Raw genomic sequence first — 23,697 nt, 5'->3', positions numbered from 1 at the left:
GCAGTATCTGCTTCAAAGGAAATGCCTTTTTCTCCTCCCCCACCATGTCCACCTCCCTTCCACCATCGTCCGCCTCCTTGGCGTACGCCGAGCCCGAGCGTAGGTAGCTGGTGTCCGACGCCTTTTCGGAGGTGTCCTCCTCGGGAGTCCTCTCTTAGTCTACGAGCCGACGCCCTGTGGGCTTATCGTCAGAGCTGCCGCCAATGTCCTCGCGGGAGTTGGAGCCGGAGTTGGAGTAGGAGGCGGACTCGATGAAGGAGACACGATTGAAGGACGATAGAACGAAGTAGGAGTGGCGGACGTTGCCGACGATGACACCCTACGAGTGGGCGAGGCTCACCGCCTCGACGATCTGCCAGAAGATGTGGAGGCTCTCGAGGAGGTCCACCGGCCGCCCCGGCCAGTCCATCCACTCCCTCAGGCTCGCCTCCCCATGCTCCTCTTCCTCCTCCTCCATCGCCGCCGCAGATGCCACTGCCACGCCGGCCAGCTGAAAGCTCCCATCCTCGGTGCAGGACAGAAGGCAGCCCATCTCCTCCTCCTCATCTCCCTCTTCCATCGACTTGCCTCTCCAGCCAGCCGCCGCCGCTGCCGCTACCGCCGGGCCCAAGCTGTCGCTTGAGGCAACACAGTCGTCTCTTCTCACTCTATTGCCTTTAGAATAGAGGGGTTATGGTTGCCAAAAAAAATGAAGAGGTTATATGGCCCGAGCTCGGGCTCGGGCTTGAGCTCATAATTGAAATGAGCTATACGAGCTCAAGCCCTAGCTCGAGCCCAATACAGAGCTCGGTACCGAGCCCAAGCCCAAGCCCGAGCCTCCCAAGCTCGGACTCGGCTTGGCTTGTTAACATGCCTAATCTCATCCACACTGCACTCCCCACACTCCGAGGGAATCCTCAGCGCTCGTACATTGAGTATTGCTCTCGTCGGAAGACGATCCCAAACCACCTTCCATAGGAACAGTGCAACCTTCGGGTGGAGTCCCAAGCGCCAGATCCAGGCATAGTCTGGCCCCGGCTCATACTCTTGCCAAAGGATACGGGAAAGATCTCCCACCTTGAGAGTGGAGCAGTAGAGAGGTGTCCATATATGTATGATTTTGGCATATGATAAAAAATAAATTTTGATAACATAAATTAATTTTGCACTTCATATCTAAGGCTTATGTTATAGAGTGCAGGCAATCTAGCTATCTGTTAATTCGTTTAACTAGCATGATTGTTGTTTAGCATGTGGTGATTTGATCCATCTGTCATGGATGCTGTGAATTTTTACAAATTATCTTTTCTTTTCATGCCATTTCGATAGAAAAATCTCATGATATTATTGAGTAGAGGATGTTTGACTGATCACCATGAATCATCATGGTGATCAGTAAAACTATATAAATGATAGAGACATGTCATGATTATCCAAATAGTTAAAAGGCTAAGCTGAACAAGCACCAAGAAAAAATAAAAAAAACCTATGCATGACTTGGCATCAACTAATTTTGCAATTCAGCAAGCAATAAACAATCACATACTCCATAATTACATGCATGATACAAAGGAAATATTTCAGAATAATGACAAGCTGTGTTAAGTGAATGTATTATTCTATTTAATTTCAAATAATTTTTATGCCATCCTTCTTCATATCCTAATTTTGTTTATCTTTTAGATAAGTTGCAGTTCAATCAGCATTCTAATAGAATGGAAAAAAGTTGGACAAATAAGTCGAGATTCAGTGCCGAATATGTGGATGGAGTTCAGAATTTCATTAAATTTGCTTTTGAGAAATTTAATATGAACGGAAAGATTTTATGTCCATATCAACAAATGTCTAAATAATTCTTCTCTCGCTCCAAAAATTGTTGAAGAATATTTGGGGTGAAATGATTTTATAAAGAATTATACTGAATGGGTATTGCATGGAGAGTCCATATTGTTGTCTCTATGTAACCAATCCTCCTATATAGAACATACCTCTAGTTTTAGATCTAGTAACATAGAACGAAATCCTATAGGGGAAGATGATATAGAGGCTTACTCAGAGATGCTCTTGGACATAGTATTAAAAATTTAACAGATTTTAGTGGAGGACAAAAAACATCTATAATAGGTGATGAGCATACAGTTACTGATTTTATGCGTGTTGAGAAACCTATATATTCAGATGAAGACATAGCTTAGTATCATAACTTGGTGCAAGATTGTGATCAAGAATTATATCCGAGTTGTAAGAATTTTAAAAAGATTTCTTTTCTTGTGCATTTATTTCATTTGAAATATTTAAATGGGTGGTCTAGCAAGTCTTTTACTATGCTTCTTCAATTATTAAAGTATGCATTTTCGGAAGGTGTTAATTTGCCATCATTTTCTTATGAAGTCAAAAAACTAGTAAAAGAGTTGGATCTTCGATACGAGAAGATACACAGTTGTCCAAATGACTATATTTTATATCGTGGTGAAAATATTAACCAAGAGTCATACCGAATATGTGGATCTTCACGATAAAAAAATATAAAGAAGACGAGCATGATTTGTTGAATGAAGTGGATGCACATAGACTTTAAAAAAAGGGGCTAAAATTTTGAAGTATTTTTCTCTCATACCTAGATTGAAAAGAATGTTTGCATCATCGAAGACGGCTTCCTCGATAAGACGTATGATGAAGGTTGTACAAAGGATAAAATGTTAAGACACCCAGCGGATAGTTTAGAATAGAAAGCATTTGATGATGCGCATCACGAATTTACTTCTGATTTTTGCATTGTTAGGCTAGGTTTAGCTACTGACAGGTTTAATCTATTCCGAATGATGAGTTCTACATATAGCACTTGGTCGGTTGTTTTGATTCCATATAATTTGCCACCATGGACATGTATGAAACAGTCTTCACTCATTCTGTCAATGGTTATTCCAGATAATAAGGGCCTAAGTAATGATATTGATATTTTTCTGCAGCCTTTAATAGAGGAATTGAAGCAGTTATGGGAGGGTATAGATGCATTTGATACTTCGCTGGCCAAACATTCAAATTGCGTGCAGTTTTTATCTGGACTATCAATGATTTTCCTGCATATATTAACTTATCTGGTTGGAGCATGTCCTTCTTGTGGAGATTCAACCCATTCGTATTGGTTAGAAGCAAACTATCTATTTCAATTTCAGAATGATCTGTTTGATGGTACCATAGAGTTGCGTCTGCCACTATTCCACCAACTGGAACTGAAGTTCTTAGACAAATGCATGGTACCAATTATATACTTGGTAAGGTCTCCAAATATTCAAAGAAGAGGGGAAGGGAGAATGTTGGCAGCTCAATGAATGAAGGATTAATAGCAGAGGTTTTTGAGAATGTTGACAATTTCTTCGAGAATGATGACAATGTATATGGATAGAAAAATGACGATGACACAATGGCAACATCTACACAGAAATAGTTATGAAAAAAAGGAGCATTTTCTTTGATTTACCTTCTTAGGAGTATAACCTTCTATGACATAATCTTAATGTGATGCATATAGAGAAGAATATTTGTGATAACTTGATTGAAACATTGTTAAATCTTGATGGAAAGACGAAAAATAACTTGAAAGCACGTCTTGATTTAAAAGACATGGGTATAAGAAAGAGCTTTATCCGAAGGAGCTTGCCAATGATAGATTTTTTATATCTTCAGCATGTTACACAATGTTTACTCAAGAGAAAGATCTTTTTCTAACGGTTCTGAAAAATATGGATGTTTCAGATGGGTATGGATCGAATATTCGACGATGTGCAAACCTTAAAGAGCGAAAACTTTCAAATCTTAAAAGTCACGATGGTTATATTTTGATGCAAAATATCTTTCTATTAACTTTAAGATTGTCAATGCCGAAACAAGTTCTTGCAATTATTTCTCAATTTTTTTGCAGTGCTTGATGGGTATACATACTTTAGGAACAGATTTGTCCCACTTCTGATTGAACAAAGGGTGGCCCCGCCAGCCAACAAAATTAGTGTTTTTCATTTGCCATACAGCTCGTCAAAACTTATACAGTTCTGCTAGGAAAAAAAGAGAGAGAGACTTGGCGGATCTCAAGGTGGCTAGATTGCATCTCAAAGTATTTTTTTGGCATTCTAAGTTGTTGCAAACCACTGTATCAGGTTCACATCACATGACATATGGAGTGGGAAATCGAGCAGTGCAGCTTGCTTACTATTTTAACAAATAAGCCACCCAGGGCAGAAGATTCAAAGGATGCCGCACGACTCAAATTGAAAGGGACATTTGAGAAAGTGTTAAACTAATTTGAAATTGGGGAACTTGAACATGAATGAATATTAACCTATGGTTTCTGACTGCCATGTTATGACAAATCTTTGTCTAAAGTTAGTTAATTAGCATTTAGCCCTTGTTATGTATAACAAGAAGGGCCATGGTTCCATTCCCTTGGGTTTTTCATCTTCTTTCACATCAAGCAGACTGGGTTGCCTACTTTGCGATCGCAGCACACTATTTAGGAGAATTTTTGTAGGAGGGTTTTGATTCCATTTCTTTCCCTCTCTGTCGTCTTCTTCGCTGTATCGAAAAAAAAAACAAACAAATAGCAGCAGGCGCAGTTTTGGCTTAAAGATACCGGAACTCTTACTCTCTCTCTGTCACGCCCCAAATCCGGATCATGACACGGCCGTGCTATTGCAATCTTATGCACACAATAACACGAAGCCACTTAAAATTTCATAACAAAAATAAATAGTTTCATTTACTAATGTCATAACTCATGAAGTTGGAACAGTACATAGCTTCTAAAATTTGATTATTACATAACATTTTCAGTTACCCCAATCCTGAATAACACCAAGCTCCCTGCTTCTACTAGTCTTATTTATCTGTAGAAAAAATAGATGAAAAGATATGAGCTACACAGCTCAGTAAGTAACCAAGTACTATCTTATTGGATCTAGTATAATTATGCCAATGCAGTGATTAAAAAGCCAACAGTTGTAGCAAAATAAAGCATTTTATAGATGATATACACAAATCAGGTCATAAAACAATGCATGTTCCATCCATGAGAGTTCATAATCATGATAATGAAAGTCATATAGAAATATTGCCATTTATCCATACTTTATAAAACATACTCTCAGACGGATGTGCTGCTATGGTCACTATATTCCCGTGACAGGGCCTGTTAATCTTAGTCGACTAATTCTATTATTCGTTACCAACTTTAACCCATTGGCAGAGGGCCTGTTATTCTTTGGATGCTAGCTCCAGGGTGTCGACTGGCCTTTATTTCTAGAGGCGGTCATAGCTATCTGAGAGTTCATAAATCATATTCTTTTTTTTTTTCATAAATCATAATCATCATAAATAGGTTGGAAAATAATAAATGGCAGGATATAATTTAAAATGCATAAACATGCCTCAAATATCATTTTTCATGCAGTGTAACATAATCATAATTTCATAACTCATACACCATCAAATATTCATGAAGGATGCTCTTTAATCAAATTCATGAATCACATGCAACCATATACTTGATCCTAATTTTGAGAAAAATATATCATAACCAATACATTTTCATAATTATAAATAAACAGTAATTTAAAAAACTTTAAGATCAATACCAAAGTTACTTACCGCAATTTGCTTTCTAATTTCTTACGTCCGGATGACGAATTCTTGATCACCTAAATTATCACATAGGGGTCACATGTTTCCTATTTATTTCATAATTTTTTAATTTATCATAACATAAATTTACTTGCTTGGATCTTAAGTCCAATTTACCCAATTTGGAGCCCTTGGGCTCGATTTAGAACCAGATTGGGTTCATGCAGGTCAATTAGGTCTTTAATTAAAGGATTGGGCCCGGTTCTTGATTGGATCTAGCCCCTTTCAGGCCAATTTGGTCTTCTACTGATTAGGTTATTGTTGCTGAGGGTCCAAACCGAGAACGATTGGCACAGCGGTGTGAACGGGGTTCCCTTTGAATTGCTTTGGTTGCGCTCCACCTTCCGCCGGAAAACCTGCAAGCAAGCCTCGCACCACCACTGGGGTAGTGGGGGCCCTCCGACGATCAAGTTAGAGGGAATCGAAGGAGAAGGAGAGGTAGCAGGTAAGATGATGCTATGGAGAATCTTGCCTTCCCCTCCCCCTTCCCCCCCAGCCCCATATATATCAGGCTGGGGGGTTTTTCTTGTTGTCGGCACCCCACGCCGGAACCCACTCACACCAGCGCCGCCACCAACGTCGGACAAGCAAGAGAGATACAAACGGATAAGCACTCTCTCGCTCCCTCGACTCCGGACTCAAGGATCACCTCTTCGCTCCGCCTACGAAGGGCAAAAGATTACCCCGTGGTATCAGTAGGGTAAAACACTTGAGCACCGCAACAGATTATCAAAGATCAAAGGAAGAAGAAGGAAGAAAATAGCAAAGCAAACACAAAGATGTAACGAGGTTCGGCTACAAATAGCCTACGTCCTCCACCGCTCCAAATCTCAATAAGGATGAACTGATTACAGAGATAGCACACACCCGAACGATCACAAGCGATCGATCTACAAGAGATTCACACAGAATTCCCTTTGCACAAGAAGTAGGATCCCAATCCTCTTCTTCTCTAGAACCCTAGCCTCACAAACAAGAGTATCTCTCAAATATACGGCCAATCGCTATAACCCTAGGGCTCTCATGAGTCCTATATATAGTCTCAAGACCTTCAGATGATCATAGCCGTCGAAACGCCAACAAAACACCAAAAGAAAACTCATCCGTATGATTTCCGCGAGCTCGAGTCGACTCGGCTTTAGTTCGAGTCGACTCGGGCATGTCTGGACAACTTCCAGTATGACTGGCACGATCTCGAGTCGACTCCACTGTATCTCGAGTCGACTCGACGATGCTCCGAGTCGACTCGACTGTAGTTCGAGTCGACTCTGACAGTCCAGACAGAAACATGGTTTTTTGCGGCTTTCTCCTCTCGGGTCGACTCGACAGACCTCGAGTCGACTCGACTGTTCCCGAGTCGACTCGACTGTAACTCGAGTCGACTCCGACAGTCCACCAGACGGAACTATTCAGAATTGATTCTCCTTCAATTCTCTTCATCACTAAAGGTCTCCACATACCCCAACAATCTCCCACTTGGAGACCTTGGGTATATTCTCTTGTTACTTGGTTCTCCTCTGTGCTCCCACTGAAACTGGATCATCCTAGTAAAATCGGTACGATGCCTCCTCAACGTCTTCAAGCATGAAGACCAGTAGAAGCTGAACAGCTCCTCAGCTTCTCCACCGTGACGACCTTCGTCAACATATCTGCAGGATTCTGACTTGTATGAATTTTCTCCAACTTGACGAGTCCCTGCTCGAGCAATGACCTCACGAAGTGGTACCGTATGTCAATATGCTTCGTCCTTGAATGAAAAGCTGAATTCTTCGCCAGATGAATTGCACTTTGACTGTCTGAATATAACATGCAATCCTTCTGTTCCTTCCCAAGCTCCTTCATCAAGCCTTGAAGCCATATTAGTTCCTTGCACGCCTCTGTGGCTGCCACATACTCCGCCTCCGTAGTCGACAATGCAACAACTGGTTGCAACCTGGAAATCCAACTGACGGCTCCACTGCCCAAGGTGAACAAGTACCCTGTCGTGCTTCTCCTGCCGTCCAAGTCCCCTGCCATGTCTGAGTCCACATAGCCCTGTAACCGGATCTCAGAACCTCCATAGCACAATGACATGTGCTCAGTGCCTTTCAGATACCTCAGTATCCATTTGACCGCGCGCCAATGCTCCAAGCCTGGGCAGCTCATGAAGCGACTCACAACTCCCACTGCTTGAGCAATGTCTGGTCTCGTACACACCATAGCGTACATCAAGCTCCCCACTGCCGATGCATACGGGATTTTTGACATATTGAGCTCCTCCACCCGCGTCTTCGGACTTTGCCCGTTTGAGAGCTTAAAATGGGCACCCAGCGGTGTGCCAACAGGTTTGGCACCTTCCATGCAGAATCTCCTGAGTACTCGGCTGATGTACTCCGCCTGAGATAGTCTGAGGATATGTTTAGACCTATCTCTGCTGATCCGCATCCCAAGGATCTGTTTTGCTGCTCCTAGATCCTTCATTGCAAATTTTCTTGACAGCTTCAGCTTCAATTTTGCAATCTCATGCATGCTAGCTCCTGCAACTAACATGTCATCAACATACAATAGCAAGATAATGTAAGATGTACCGAAGTCCCGGAAGTAGCAACAGTGATCCTCCTGACATCTCCTGTATCCTATCTCAAGCATGTAACTATCGAACTTGAGATACCATTGTCTGGGTGCCTGTTTCAAACCATAGAGGCTTTTCTTTAGTTTGCAGACTAAGTCACCCGTGCCAGCTGCAATGTATCCCTCCGGCTGCTGCATATATATCTCCTCATCGAGATCTCCGTAGAGAAAGGCCGTCTTCACATCAAGCTGCTCTAAGTGAAGATCCTCTACTGCCACCATGCTCAGCACCGCTCGAATAGTACTCATCTTGACTACAGGAGAAAAGATCTCTGTGAAGTCGATACCTGCTCTCTGCTGAAATCCTTTTACAACCAGTCTGGCCTTGTATCGCTTCTTCCCGCCTTGCTCTTCCTTCAGCCTGTAAACCCATTTGTTTGACAGTGCTTTCTTCCCCTTGGGCAGATCCACCAAATCCCACGTTTGATTCTGCTCCAATGACTTCATCTCATCATCCATGGCCAACTCCCACTCCTTCCTGGTATCAACCTCCAATGCCTCCGTGAAGCATTCAGGTTCGCCATTATCTGTGAGCAGCAAATAACTAAGAGTCCCATCATACCTTTGAGGAGGCTTCCCATGAGTACTACGAGTGGACCTTCTTAGTTGTGGAGGGGGTGCCATTGCTTCAGGTTCTTGCTCTGACTGAGACTTCTGACCAGAATTTGTAGACTCCTCTTCAGGATCCACAAAACACGGCTCAACAGGTTTTGTTTCTGATTCAGTGCTCTGCTGCATTTTCTCATTGAATACCACATCATTACTACGAATGATCTTCTTGTGTTCGGGATCCCAAAGCCGGTACCCAAACTGTTGACCTCCGTATCCAACGAAAATACACTTCTTTGATTTGGCGTCTAGTTTGCTTCTTTGACTGGAATCAACATGGACATAACTGGTACAACCGAATACTCGTAAGTGCGCCAAATCAATCTTCTTCGCTGTCCATGCTTCCTCAGGAATCCCAAATTCAAGTTTCTTTGATGGCCCTCTGTTGATCAAGTAGGCAGCAGTGTTAACTGCTTCCGCCCAAAACTGCTGTGGCAATCCAGCATGTATCCTCATACTCCTGGCACGCTCATTAATTGTTCTGTTCATCCTTTCAGCAACTCCATTTTGTTGTGGTGTTCCTGGAACTGTCCTTTGCCTGACGATCCCAGCATCTGCACAGTAGTCCTCAAACTCCCTGCTACAATACTCACCACCGTTGTCCGATCTCAGGCATTTCAACCTCTTTCCTGTCTCGAGTTCTACCATCGCCTGCCATCTCCTGAAGACCCCAAATACCTCTGACTTGTGCTTCAAGAAGAACACCCAAAGCTTCCTGGTAGCATCATCAATAAAAGTAACATAGTACTGAGATCCACCAATGGAAGAAACTGGTGCAGGCCCCCACACGTCCGTGTGCACGAGATCTAGCTTTTCTTGCTTCCGAGGTTTACCTTCTTTGTTGAATGAAACACGCTTCTGCTTTCCGAGAACACAATCCTCACAGAAGTCCATCTCAACACTCCTGAGACCCTGCAGCTTTCCCAACTGGTGCATCACCTCCAGTCCCTGATAACTCATGTGCCCAAGTCTACAATGCCATAACTTGGTGTCCACATCTGCTGCAACAACTCCAATAGAGTTCTCCGTGCCGTTGGTGACATAAAGTGTCCCAACCTTCTTGCCACTAGCCACCGTCAACGAACCTCTGGATATCTTCCACTGATCAGCTGTGAAAGTAGCCTTGTACCCCTGGCTCGCCAACTGTCCAACAGAAATCAGATTCCTCTGCGGTTGAGGTACGTGCCGTACGTCCTCAAGCTCAAGTGAAGATCCAGAAACCAACTTCACTTCCGCGCTTCCCCTTCCTTGTATGGTGCAAGGCTCTCCATCCCCTAGGTAGACTTTGCCAAAGTCTCCCTTCTCATATCCTCCAAGAAGCTTCCGTTGGGATGTAGCATGGAAAGACGCGCCCGAGTCTATCACCCAAGACTCGTCACAGGTAGACAAAGATAGAACGAGGGCATCCATATCACCGTCTTCAGCAAGATTTGCCAGATCCTTGCTGACTCCTTCGGTGTGGTCGCCTTGCTTCCCTTTAGGAGATTTGCAATCCCTCCTAAAGTGCCCCGTCTTCCCGCAGTTCCAGCACTTCGCTCCCTTGTTCTGAGGTGCTCGAGACCTGCTGGATCTCGACTTCGAGTCGCTTCGAAATCGACCGTCCTTCTTTTGTCTTCCCCGGTCAGAGGTGTTTAGTGCACTTCCAGACGACTCCGTAGCTCCAGAAGATTTCCTTCTTGCTTCTTCACTCAGAAGCACTCCCACAACGTCATCAAAAATCAACTTCCCCGTTGCCGAAGAGTTGCTCACCGCCATCACCAGGCCCTCCCAGCTATCAGGCAATCCGGAGAGGATTAGCAATGCCCGAATCTCATCGTCAAAACTAATCTCCACTGACTCCAACTGGGTCGTGAGTCCATTGAACTCGTTGAGGTATTCTGCTACGCTGCCGCCATTTTTCATACGAAGATTAAACAACCTCTTCATGAGAAATACCTTGTTTGATGCTGAGGGTTTCTCGTACATCCGCGACAATGTTGCCATCAACTCCATCGTCGTCTTCTCGTTTTTGATGTTGAATGCCACTTGGGATGCAAGTGACAATCTGATGGTGCCGAGCGTCTTCCGATCGAGGACCTCCCAGTCTTCATCGGACATCTTCTCTGGTTTCTTTGCTCTACCTCCAAGAGGTAAATAGAGATCCTTCTGGTAAAGGTAATCTTCTATTTGCATCTTCCAAAACCCGAAGTTCGTGCCATTGAACTTCTCAATTCGCAACTTTCCTTCATCCGCCATTGCAGAATAACCAATAGCTCTGATACCAATTGTTGTCGGCACCCCACGCCGGAACCCACTCACACCAGCGCCGCCACCGACGTCGGACAAGCAAGAGAGATACAAACGGATAAGCACTCTCTCGCTCCCTCGACTCCGGACTCAAGGATCACCTCTTCGCTCCGCCTACGAAGGGCAAAAGATTACCCCGTGGTATCAGTAGGGTAAAACACTTGAGCACCGCAACGGATTATCAAAGATCAAAGGAAGAAGAAGGAAGAAAATAGCAAAGCAAACACAAAGATGTAACGAGGTTCGGCTACAAATAGCCTACGTCCTCCACCGCTCCAAATCTCAATAAGGATGAACTGATTACAGAGATAGCACACACCCGAACGATCACAAGCGATCGATCTACAAGAGATTCACACAGAATTCCCTTTGCACAAGAAGTAGGATCCCAATCCTCTTCTTCTCTAGAACCCTAGCCTCACAAACAAGAGTATCTCTCAAATATACGGCCAATCGCTATAACCCTAGGGCTCTCATGAGTCCTATATATAGTCTCAAGACCTTCAGATGATCATAGCCGTCGAAACGCCAACAAAACACCAAAAGAAAACTCATCCGTATGATTTCCGCGAGCTCGAGTCGACTCGGCTTTAGTTCGAGTCGACTCGGGCACGTCTGGACAACTTCCAGTATGACTGGCACGATCTCGAGTCGACTCCACTGTATCTCGAGTCGACTCGACGATGCTCCGAGTCGACTCGACTGTAGTTCGAGTCGACTCTGACAGTCCAGACAGAAACATGGTTTTTTGCGGCTTTCTCCTCTCGGGTCGACTCGACAGACCTCGAGTCGACTCGACTGTTCCCGAGTCGACTCGACTGTAACTCGAGTCGACTCCGACAGTCCACCAGACGGAACTATTCAGAATTGATTCTCCTTCAATTCTCTTCATCACTAAAGGTCTCCACATACCCCAATATTTCTGGGGATTGGTCATCGTGTGGCACGATGGGGTTGCCACTGACGTGGCCGTTACAGGGCGTCGTGGGGCAGCGCCGGGTACGGCCATGGCAGGGCGTAGTGGAGCTCCGCTTTGTACGGTTGTTACAGGGGATCGTGGGGCAGCGCCGGATTCGGCCGTTGCGGGGAGTAGTGGAGCAGGGGGCCGCGGCGTGCCTCAGGAGAACAGTCTGTTGTTGTCAAGAGATTGCCGACCCGAGGTTGGATTGCTGGATCCAGGGGGCAGCCGACTCGGGGTCGGACTGCGGAGCCGGAGATATCCGACCCGAGGTCGGATTGCTGGATCCATGGGGCAGCCGACTCGGGGTCGGACTGCGGAGCCGAAGATATCCGACCCGAGGTCGGATTGCTGGATCAAGGGGCAGCCGACTCGGGGTCGGGCTGCGGAGCCGAAGATATCCGACCCGAGGTCGGATTACTGGATCAAGGGGCAGCCGTAGTCTTCCTGGGCGCGCGTGCCGGTCACGTGGGGCATGGTGGCTAAGTTCCCCCGTAACAGTAGCCCCCCACTTCCGAGCCCGGAACCAGGAGGGGAACGGGTAAAGGGAGTGATGCTTCGAGATTGCCGCCATCCCTCGGAAAGGCGCGCGCGCTCCGAGCTCCCCGCTCTTTTTTTATGGCGTATGGCGGTTGTCGCTGATCTGGCGGTCTGCGGATTTCGGCGGACATCCTTCCTCTTTTTAACTCTTGGTAGCGTCTCACCGACTCCTGACTCTTGAAGTTCCTCCGGCACTAGGCCAGGCATCCGAGGGTTAGGCCTCAGGAAATCCTTCCGGCGCTAGGCCAGGCATCCGAGGGTTAGGCCTCAGGAAATTCTTCCGGCGCTAGGCCAGGCATCTGAGGGTTAGGCCTCAGGAAATTCTTCCGGCGCTAGGCCAGGCATCCGAGGGTTAGGCCTCAAGAAATTCTTCCGGCGCTAGGCCAGGAATCCGAGGGTTAGGCCCCAGAAAATTCTTCCGGCGCTAGGCCAGGCATCCGAGGGTTAGGCCTCAGAAAATTCTTCCGGCGCTAGGCCAGGCATCCGAGGGTTAGGCCTCAGGAAATTCTTCCGGCGCTAGGCCAGGCATCTGAGGGTTAGGCCTCAGGAAATTCTTCCGGCGCTAGGCCAGGCATCCGAGGGTTAGGCCTCAGGAAATCCTTCCGGCGCTAGGCCAGGCATCCGAGGGTTAGGCCTCAGGAAATCCTTCCGGCGCTAGGCCAGGCATCCGAGGGTTAGGCCTCAGGAAATTCCGCTCATTGGTCGGCCAAGGCTGGCGCAAGCCGAGGCGACCGGTCGGGGCTTCAGGCTAGTCTGCTCCCGGGATGATCATCGGATTAGCCTGGCATCCGAGGACTGAGCCTCGGAGAATTCCGCTCGTTGGTCGGCCAAGGCTGGCGCAAGCCGAGGCGACCGGTCGGGGCTTCAGGCTAGTCTGCTCCCGGGATGATCATCGGGTTAGCCTGGCATCCGAGGACTGAGCCTCGGGAAATTCCGCTCGTTGGTCGGCCAAGGCTGGCGCAAGCCGAGGTGACCGGTCGGGGCTTCAGGCTAGTCTGCTCCCGGGATGATCATCGGGTTAGCCTGCCATCCGAAGGCCGAGCCTCGGGGAATTCCGCTCGTTGGTCGGCCAAGGCTGGCGCAAGCCGAGGCGACCGGTCGGGGCTTCAGGCTAGTCTGCTCCCGGGATGATCATCGGGTTAGCCTGGCATCCGAAGGCCGAGCTTCGGGGAATTCTGCTCGTTGGTCGGCCAAGGCTGGCGCAAGCCGAGGCGACCGGTCGGGGCTTCAGGCTAGTCTGCTCCCGAGATGATCATCGGGTTAGCCTGGCATCCGAAGGCCGAGCTTCGGGGAATTCCGCTCGTTGGTCGGCCAAGGCTGGCGTAAGCCGAGGCGACCGGTCGGGGCTTCAGGCTAGTCTGCTCCCGGGATGATCATCGGGTTAGCCTGGCATCCGAAGGCCGAGCTTCGGGGAATTCCGCTCGTTGGTCGGCCAAGGCTGGTGCAAGCCGAGGCGACCGGTCGGGGCTTCAGGCTAGTCTGCTCCCGGGATGATCATCGGGTTAGCCTGGCATCCGAAGGCCGAGCTTCGGGGAATTCCGCTCGTTAGTCGGCCAAGGCTTGCGCAAGCCGAGGCGACCGGTCGGGGCTTCAGGCTAGTCTGCTCCCGGGATGATCATCGGGTTAGCCTGGCATCCGAAGGCCGAGCTTCGGGAAATTCCGCTCGTTGGTCGGCCAAGGCTGGCGCAAGCCGAGGCGACCGGTCGGGGCTTCAGGCTAGTCTGCTCCCGGGATGATCATCGGGTTAGCCTGGCATCCGAAGGCCGAGCTTCGGGGAATTCCGCTCGTTGGTCGCGCGCCTATCACTTGCCGCTCGACGGGGTTTCTCCGTGGCCAGCTGTGATCGTATTTCTCCTCCTCTCGACGCGTCGCCTGGGGAACACCAGAAGGCTATTAAATGCTAATTGAGGCGTTACCTGAGAAATCGGATCGGCCAGTTGCTGCTTGCGAGGAGTGCCAGTTAAGCGGCCGCGATACGCGCGTTCTTCGAGGCGGATGCGGCCTGGGCGCGTGCGGAGATACGTGTGCCGTGGGATACACGCCGCCCGGAGTGTCCTGCATGAAGAATGCAATTAAGGAGAACGACGCTTAGGACTTCTGCGGGCTTCTTCCCTTTGAGGGTCGCTAGGAAACATTGCCGTGCGGTCGGTTGGTCGCCTCGGACCTCCCCGATCCCGACCGCCGTGGGGAACCGCATGAGCAAGTGGTACGTAGAGACCACCGCGCGAAGGGCGTTCAGTCCGGGTCGTCCGAGGATAGCGTTGTAGGCCGAGGGAACACGGACGACCAAGAACCCGAGTCGCACCGTGGCTTCTGCGGGTGCGACGCCCGCAGTCACAGGCAGCTCAACGACACCTTCCGCCGGGACAGCGTCACCGGTGAATCCTATGAGGGGGGTGGATATTTTGTGCAACAATTGTCTGGACAAGCCCATCTTTTGGAAGGCCTCGTAAAACAAGATATCAGCTGAGCTTCCACTATCCACAAGAACACGCCTTACATCATAGTTTGCCATAGTGAGGGAGATCACCATGGCGTCATCGTGGGGGGTCTGAACCCCCTTTACATCCTCATCACAAAAGGTGATTACATTGCCGACCCTCTGCCTCTTTGCGACGGCCGCCCCTAACGCTTCCGTCGAGCCCCCTGCTTTCCTCACGGGCCGGGGCAGCCCCCAGTGATAGTGTGGATTACGCCCGCAACGGGTCGATTCTGCTCCCGAGGCTCCGGAGGGGCCGGGTCGGCCGGACGCGGGTCTGCGGGGGGACGTCGGTCGCTCACATATCGACCGAGACGCCCCCGGCGGATGAGAGCCTCGATCTCGTCCCGAAGCTGGAAGCAGTCCTCCGTGTCGTGGCCGTGGTCTCGGTGGTACTCACAGTACGCTCGGGAGGGCCTCTTCCCAGGGATCCTCCGCATCTGTCTCGGGGCCGGGAGGTCCTCCCGCCCCTTGATCTCCATAAGGATCTGGGCCCGGGGAGTCAGGAGAGGGGTGTACCGGTGAAAACGTCGGGGCGGAGAACGAGGGCGTGGGGCGCCGTGGTTCTTCGCCGGCGACGGGCTTCTGCGCCGACGCTGAGGCGTCGGGCTCCTCCTCTGGCGTGCCTCTTTCCGCCTTTTCTTCCCAAGCTTTTGAGGGATCTCGGCGGCCTCCTTGCTCCGGTGGGCGGCCGCCTCCTCGGCGTCCGCATACTGGTTCGCCCGGGACAACAGCTCTGGGAAGCTCCGCGGCAGGCGTTTGTCCAGGGAGAAGGTGAGTCTGCCCTTTCGGAAGCCACGCTTCAGGGCTGAAAGAGCTACCTCCTGACTCAGGTTCCGGACCTCCAGCGTAGCCCTGTTGAAGCGGGTAAGATAATCCCGCAGGCTTTCTCCCTCGTTTTGCCGGACATCAAAGAGGGAGTCGGAGACCAGTCGCCACCGGCTACTGACGGCGAAATGAGTGATGAAGAGGCGAGTGAACTGGTCGAAGGACCGGATTGAGTCAGCCTCCAGCCCGGCGAACCATGCCCTCGCCGGGCCACGGAGGGTTGCCGGGAAAGCCTTGCAGAGAATGGGATCTGATGCTCCGTGGAGGAGCATAAGGGTCCTGAAACTCTCGACGTGATCCCGCGGATCCGCCGCCCCGTCATAGGGCTCGATTGCCGGCATTTTGAACCCCGGCGGATTCGGGGTCCACAGGATCCTCGAGGCGAGCGCCGGCTGGGAGGAGATCTCTAAGTCGGCGAAGGGATCTTTGGAATGGCCCTTCAGGACCTGGAGTTGTCGGTGGAGATCGTCCACCCGCCGGTCCAGGGAGCGCGACCGGTGGGTGGGAGACAAGGAGCGGCGAGAGGGGGACCGACTGGAGCGCGGGTTCCTCGAGGACTGGGGGGTCTGGGAACGCGCCCGGGCCCGCCTCTCGTACCCCGCGCAGCTCCGGTGGGAAGGTCCCGGCAGAATGGAGCGTGCTCGAGAATCCTCCTCGCAACGGCGCTCCTCCCCATGGGAGAGGAAGGAGCGCGGGTTGAGGAGGACAGGCGAACGCTCAGGCAGCGGCGGCTCCTGAGCCCGCTGCGGCGCCCGGGACATCGCACCCTGCAGATTCTGCACCGCTTCCGCGAGGGTGCGAACCTGCTGGGTTAGCCGGTCGAACTGGGCGGCTTCGACCATCTGAATGGGCGGTGGAGCGGTGGAGTGTTGCTGAGAGCGTGTTGGAGATGCAGCGGCCTTCCGGCCAGTGGCGCGAGAGGCCCCGCGACCGGAAGCATTGGAAGCTCCACGACCACCTCGCCGTGCCATTACGATCGCTCTGAGATCCGGTCCCTTCCTCTAGCGCCAACTGTTGCTGAGGGTCCAAACCGAGAACGATTGACACAGCGGTGTGAACGGGGTTCCCTTTGAATTGCTTTGGTTGCGCTCCACCCTCCGCCGGGAAACCTGCAAGCAAGCCTCGCACCACCACTGGGGTAGTGGGGGCCCTCCGACGATCAAGTTAGAGGGAATCGAAGGAGAAGGAGAGGTAGCAGGTAAGATGATGCTATGGAGAATCTTGCCTTCCCCTCCCCCTTCCCCCCCCCAGCCCCATATATATCAGGCTGGGGGGTTTTTCTGGGGATTGGTCATCGTGTGGCACGATGGGGTTGCCACTGACGTGGCCGTTACAGGGCGTCTGGGGCAGCGCCGGATACGGCCATGGCAGGGCGTAGTGGAGCTCCGCTTTGTACGGTTGTTACAGGGGATCGTGGGGCAGCGCCGGATTCGGCCGTTGCAGGGAGTAGTGGAGCAGGGGGCCGCGGCGTGCCTCAGGAGAACAGTCTGTTGTTGTCAAGAGATTGCCGACCCGAGGTCGGATTGCTGGATCCAGGGGGCAGCCGACTCGGGGTCGGACTGCGGAGCCGGAGATATCCGACCCGAGGTCGGATTGCTGGATCCAGGGGGCAGCCGACTCGGGGTCGGACTGCGGAGCCGAAGATATCCGACCCGAGGTCGGATTGCTGGATCAAGGGGCAGCCGACTCGGGGTCGGGCTGCGGAGCCGAAGATATCCGACCCGAGGTCGGATTGCTGGATCAAGGGGCAGCCGTAGTCTTCCTGGGCGCGCGTGCCGGTCACGTGGGGCATGGTGGCTAAGTTCCCCCGTAACAGTTATTATGCTCAATTTCAAGTCCAATTAGATTTAATTTTGGTCCAGGGTCAATGTAGCTCATTTGGGCTTGAGTCAGGGTCAGCCTGAAGTCAATTTGGTCAATTTAGTTGAACTGGGGTTCAATTGGGTTTGATTCATATTCAATTGGGTCTGCTGAGACTAACTCAGCTTAATTGGGTCAGACCAACTCAATTGGGCTTAATTTGGTTTGAATTTAACCCAATTTACAGTTTGGATTCATTCGGACTTAGCCCAATCTGATTAGGCTCGAGTTTAGTCAAATTTGGCTAAACCCATTTTTCTTTCCCTTTATTTGGGCCTAACAAGTTCGGACCCGAACCCGGATTGGACCCGTTAGGTTGGACCCATTAAGGGTCTCTCTTTTATTTTTTTCCTTCTTCTTCCTTCCCAAAGGTTCTTCTCCCATTCTTTCTTCTTTCTTTTTCTTCTCCTCCTCTTCTCTTCTTCTGACTTCTCCTTCCCCTTTTCTTCTCATTTCTTCTTCCATGGAGGGAGGAGGGCGAGCTCGGGAGGCTTGGGAGGAACGGGCAGCGGTCGATGGCGCCCACGGCCGCACCTGCGGCAGTGCCCGTGGCCATGTCTATGGTCGTGCTCGAGGGCGCATCGGTGGCCTGCGGCCGCCTCGGCATCTCGCAGCTGGCAACCCACGGCCTGTGACCTGCGGCTAAGGCCGGCACCCGCGATTGCGGCTGCGGATCACCCACTGGTAAGTTTTTTTTCTTTCTTTCTTATCTCCTCCCTCTTCCTTCTCCCGTGAAGGGAGATCGGCTCGAGAGAGGACTAGCCTGAGGCCGGCTGCGCCTACGGCAGCCTTAGTCGCTGCGGTCTGCCTCCCCCTCTTCATCTCTCTTTCTTCCCTCTTCTCCCCTTCCCGTTTTAATGTTTATTTTATACTAAATCTACTCTACAAAGCATAAATTGTAAAGGAAAGGGATTAGAGCTTACCTGATCTGAAAGTGGTCGTCCGCCTCCTACTCCGGCGATGCGGCCTTCTGCTCCAGCGGCATGGGTCCAACACCGGATCCTGCCAACCGTGAAGGGTTGTGAGAGAGAGACAGTGGAGAAGAGGGAAGAGGGTGATGAAACACTCCACCGATCGGGGCTTCTTGTAGCCTCTGATTGCAGGGGAAGATGGATGGTTGTAACCGCCCGCCATCAGGCAACCCAAACGCCTGTCTTTTGGTGTGCTGGCCTCCCCCGTTTCTACTGATGGTTATCACACTCTCAAAAGATGCCTGGGGAAAAAAATCTCCCAACTCGATTCGACTCTTTCTGACTAGATAATAAGAATGTAAGACTCAACCTAACTAATATAAACCAGCACAAAAGATAAAATAAAATATTTAATTTATTTTAATGATGAATCAAAGTTTGTAAAGGCTCAGTTGGCAGAGTTGGTTTTGACTCTACCGGTTCCTTTCAGGGGGGGAGTCTGACAGGCTAGTTTGGACGCCGACGGGACGGTCACGGGTGCGAGCGAGAGATCTTCACGCCCTGTTCAGTACGGAGCCAAATCGCCAGATTGATAGTGGCTGGATATGGAGGTTGCGGATTCATCCCCGTGTGGCGCTCTTCATCTGGAAGGTAGCTTAGGGCTGCCTTCCGACCAGGAGTTTGTTAGATTGACGTGGTATGCGGATCTCTCAGTGTTGTGAGGCTTGTGTAGATGTTGAAGAGACCATCGAGCATGTTCTTATGCAGTGCCCTAGAACCTGAGAGATATGGAGGAGGTCACCGGTCCCACTTTCCAACACGGTGACTTCGATGCATGACCTGACTCGCATGTTGAGAGATTCCATGCAGAGTCCTTGGTCTGCGGAGGCAGGGATTCTGATGGCATACTTGTCTTACTACATTTGGTTGGACAGGAACACTGGTCTGTTTGAGGGGAGGAAGATGTCACCGAGGATGGTGGTGGATAGAGCAGTAACACATGCAAGGGAGGTTATGGTGGCTGCCGATGTGTTTTCTTCTGGGATGGCTAGGGACACCTGGGGTACTCTTCACGCTGTTTTAGCATCCCGGTTTGCCCTTATTTCTTGGGTACCCCCACCTCTTGGCTATCTTAAAGTTTACTTCGACGACAATAGGTCGGTGGATGGTGTGACTGGAGGGGCTGGTTTTGTGATCAGGGACCATATTAGTAGGATGATAGCAGCAGGAGGTCGGCGTACGCCTAGACTTACGATAGTGGGGGCTGAGCTGCGGGCAGTCTAAGAGGGTATATCCTATGCGAGGCTGATACTTGGTGTCGAGCAGGTGTACCTCGAGGGAGACTCCTCCATAGTGATTGATTGGATCCGAGGGGCGGATTGATTTGGTGATGGTCATCCTCTTATCCGGAAGACTCGTAGGACGGCTCAGATATTGAGCGGCTTTCGGGCAGCACACACGTTTAGGAAGGCGAACAGGGCAGCAGACTAGGTCGCCTCCTATGTCGCCCGGCATTCCAGGGATTTTCTTTGGACGTCTGCTTCGGATGTTCCACATCCTTTGTATTCTCTACTTTTCCACGATTTGGCTGGATGTACTCACATTAGAGTTATATGACATGAGTAGCCGTTTTTACTATATTTTAAAAAAAAAGAAAAAAAAAAGGCATCCATCCACTGCAACGATAAGTAAACCGAGTAACGCCAATATAAGACCATCGACCATCCTCCCTCTCCACCACTCAACCTTTCTTCACTCAGAGACACGCCAGACGAGCACAGCTGCTAGCCCATGGCGGCGGGAACCCGAACCCCCCACGTCGCCATCCTCCCAAGCCCCGGCGTGGGCCACCTCATCCCCCTCGCCGAGCTCGCCAAGCGCCTCGTCTTCCACCGCGGCTTCGCCGCCACCTTCATCACGTTCTCTGACTTCTCCTCCCCGGCGCAAGATGCCTTCCTCAACTCCCTTCCCCCTGGCCTCTCCTCCCTCTCACTCCCCCCCGTCCTCCTCGACGACCTCCCGACCGATGCCCGCATCGAGACCCGTCTCTGCCACGTAGTCGCCCGCTCCGTCCCCCGCCTCCGCGACATCCTCGCCACCCTCAAAGTCACCACCCCCCTCGCCGCCTACGTCATCGACATATTCGGCGGCGACACCCTCTGCATCGCCAAAGAGCTCGGCGTTCCCCACTACATGTACTGCACCACCAACTTCACGGTGCTCTCCCTCCTGTTCTACTTGCCCACCCTCCACCGGACCACCTCATGCGAGTACCGGGACCTCGCCGAGCCGGTCGTCCTCCCTGGGTGCGCGCCCATCAGGGGAGAGGACCTTGTGAACCCCATGCAAGACCGGACCAACGAGGCCTACACGTGGGCCCTCCACATCGCCGGGCGTTCAAGAGAGGCCGAGGGAATTCTGGTGAACAGTTTCGTGGAGATGGAACCGGTGGCCTCCAGGATTCTCATGGAGAACGAACCGGGGAAGCCGCCGGTCTGGCCGGTCGGGCCACTAATCCGGGCCGGTTCGAACGACGGCGAGGAGAATCGCTCCGAGTGCTTGGAGTGGTTAGACCGTCAACCTAGTGGGTCGGTTTTATTCGTCTCTTTCGGGAGTGGTGGGACCCTGTCCACGGAGCAGCTGAGGGAGGTGGCCTTTGGGCTGGAGATGAGTGGGACCCAGTTCCTGTGGGTTGTCCGGTGTCCGAGCGACACAGAGGCTTATGGTGCCTTCTTTGGCGACAAGGGGGCGGACGACCCACTCAACTATTTGCCGGAAGGGTTCTTAGAGAGGACCAAGGGGTCCGGTTTGGTGGTCCGGTTCTGGGCTCCGCAGGTTGAAGTGCTGCGCAACGGTTCGACCGGGGGTTTCTTGACTCACTGCGGGTGGAACTCGACCCTGGAGAGCGTGGTCCATGGCGTGCCCATGATTGCCTGGCCGCTGTACGCCGAGCAGAGAATGAACGCAGTGATGCTGTCGGAGAGCGTGAAGGTGGCGATGAGGCCGGAGGTTGGAAAGGACGGCGTGGTCCGGAGGGAGGAGATATCGAGGGTGGTGAAAGAGTTGATGGAGGGGGAGGGAGGGAAGGCGGCGAGAGACCGGATGGCCGAGCTCCGGGAGGCGGCGGCCAGGGCCTTAACGGAGGAGGGATCGTCTTACAAGTCGCTCTCCGAGGTGGCTGGAAAATGGAAAGCTGGAATAGCCGTGTGAGAAACGGATGGCGTTTGTTTTGCTGTTTGGACATTTGTCTGGTGATAAAATAACGTGCGTCTATTTTGACTGTTTCCTCGGTTTTCCCATGTTGTCGTTCATCCGTGTGGCTTTTGCTGCTCTCTCAAATGTACGCTTTAATGCTCCCGGTCTTCGTTCTTCGCGTCAAGCGTAGATGGGTGGACGTGATCTTTGTTTAAGAATCGTAGATTTTTTTCTTTATTATGATTGTTGAGGGAACTAGAATAACTTCGTATTCAGAAAAAGATTATTTTTTTCCGGAGGCTCCCTTTTTTATCTTTTCTTTTTAGTGGACGAGAAAGAAAGCGCATGCAATTAAAACTATGAAAAAAAAAAAAAGGAGATAGCGACAGGAATTTGTTGTGTTCATAAATTTGGAGTGGCGCAGCTTTACTTGATTCCTCCACAAGACGACGGCAAGTTGGCCTAATTCTGAAAATAAAATTGGAGACCGCTTCGCTTGATTCCTCCACATAACGGCAAGTTGGCTTCTGAAAATGATATTGGAGAGACCGATGTATGTTAATCTTACAAGACGAATTTTGATGTTCACAAAAATAATTGAGTTAAAAATGTACTCCAATAATATTGGCTTAAATGTGAAGGGTTAGACCTGTAGACAAAAGTAGCACTTACAACCTCCGAGAATTAAGAAGAATAAAATCAAAGCTTTCTGAAATATCTGTGAAAAACTTAATGAGTCGACCCATACAGAAACTGAGTCGATCACTATATAGTTTAAGAAAAATAGAGAAGAATCACCGCCTGAGACCAACTTCATGAGTCGACTCTTGTGTTTAAGAAGACGATTCATTTTATGCATAAGCTGACCTACGACATTTTTGAGTCGACCCTTTGAAGAGCGCAGGAAACTAATGTGCACTAAAGGAATGAGGCGACTCTTGTGTTTGAAGAGCTGACCCAATATCTACATGTGTCGACTTCGGACATTGCCGAGTCGACCCTTGAGGCAAGCGCATGAACTCTGTATGAATCGATGGAAAGAGCCAACTCCTATGCCTATTGAGCCGTCCTCTTAATTACATGGGATGTCCCCTGAACCCAGAGAGTCGACTCCTGTAATCCTGACTATTCCAACGGATACTTTCGACAAGCTTTTGCTTCGTGTCAACGGATAGTTTTTTAGTCAGACAGCTAGTTGTATTTTTCGGACAATATGAAGTCTATAAATTCAAAGAAGCGCCAGAGGAGAAAAAGAGAGAGAAATAAGAGAGAGAATTCAAAAACTCCAAATCCTAGCTTCCAAAGATCATATTCTCACAAGAGAGCTTTCAAAGAGTAAAACCATTTTGTGAGGAAATCAATAGGGATATTCAACAGAGAAGTACTGTTGTGCAATTAAGATTCTCATCTGCAGCCAACGACTATCTTCAAAGCTTCTGATCCATATTTATTGATTTCATTTATATTGAAGCTTTGCTTATTTTGTTACAGCATTTATTTCTTTGCTTTAAACTCTGCTGTATCAGCGTCCATTAAATCTGAAACTGATAAGGGTTCTTCCAAACCTAAATTGGAAGTTGTTGAATCAGGGGATTTAATAAGGTTTAAAGGTTTTGGTTGGTGAGCCTGTGAAAACCGACTGGATTATTTGTGAACCCGGAAAACAATCGTAAAAGGTTTTGGTTGGTGAGCCTGTGAAAACCTACTGGGTTGTTTATGAACCTTGAAAACAAATAGGTTAAGGTTGTGGTTGATGATCCTGTAAAAAT

General features: G+C 50.0%; 1 protein-coding gene across 1 annotated transcript; it reads left to right on the top strand.

Annotated features, from left to right (window-relative positions):
• The first annotated feature begins 20,409 nt into the window (after positions 1–20,409).
• LOC103696827 (hydroquinone glucosyltransferase-like) lies at positions 20,410–22,507 on the top strand. Its single transcript, XM_008778547.4, has one exon. It carries the CDS (start codon positions 20,525–20,527, stop codon positions 21,941–21,943), a length of 1,419 nt encoding a protein of 472 aa, XP_008776769.2. The 5' UTR covers positions 20,410–20,524; the 3' UTR covers positions 21,944–22,507.
• The last annotated feature ends 1,190 nt before the right edge of the window (positions 22,508–23,697 follow it).

Source organism: Phoenix dactylifera, chromosome 4, assembly GCF_009389715.1.
Source record: "Phoenix dactylifera cultivar Barhee BC4 chromosome 4, palm_55x_up_171113_PBpolish2nd_filt_p, whole genome shotgun sequence".
Taxonomy (NCBI): Eukaryota; Viridiplantae; Streptophyta; class Magnoliopsida; order Arecales; family Arecaceae; genus Phoenix; species Phoenix dactylifera.
Note: the sequence above shows the minus strand (reverse complement) of the source record. Positions and strands in the feature narration are given on the sequence as shown.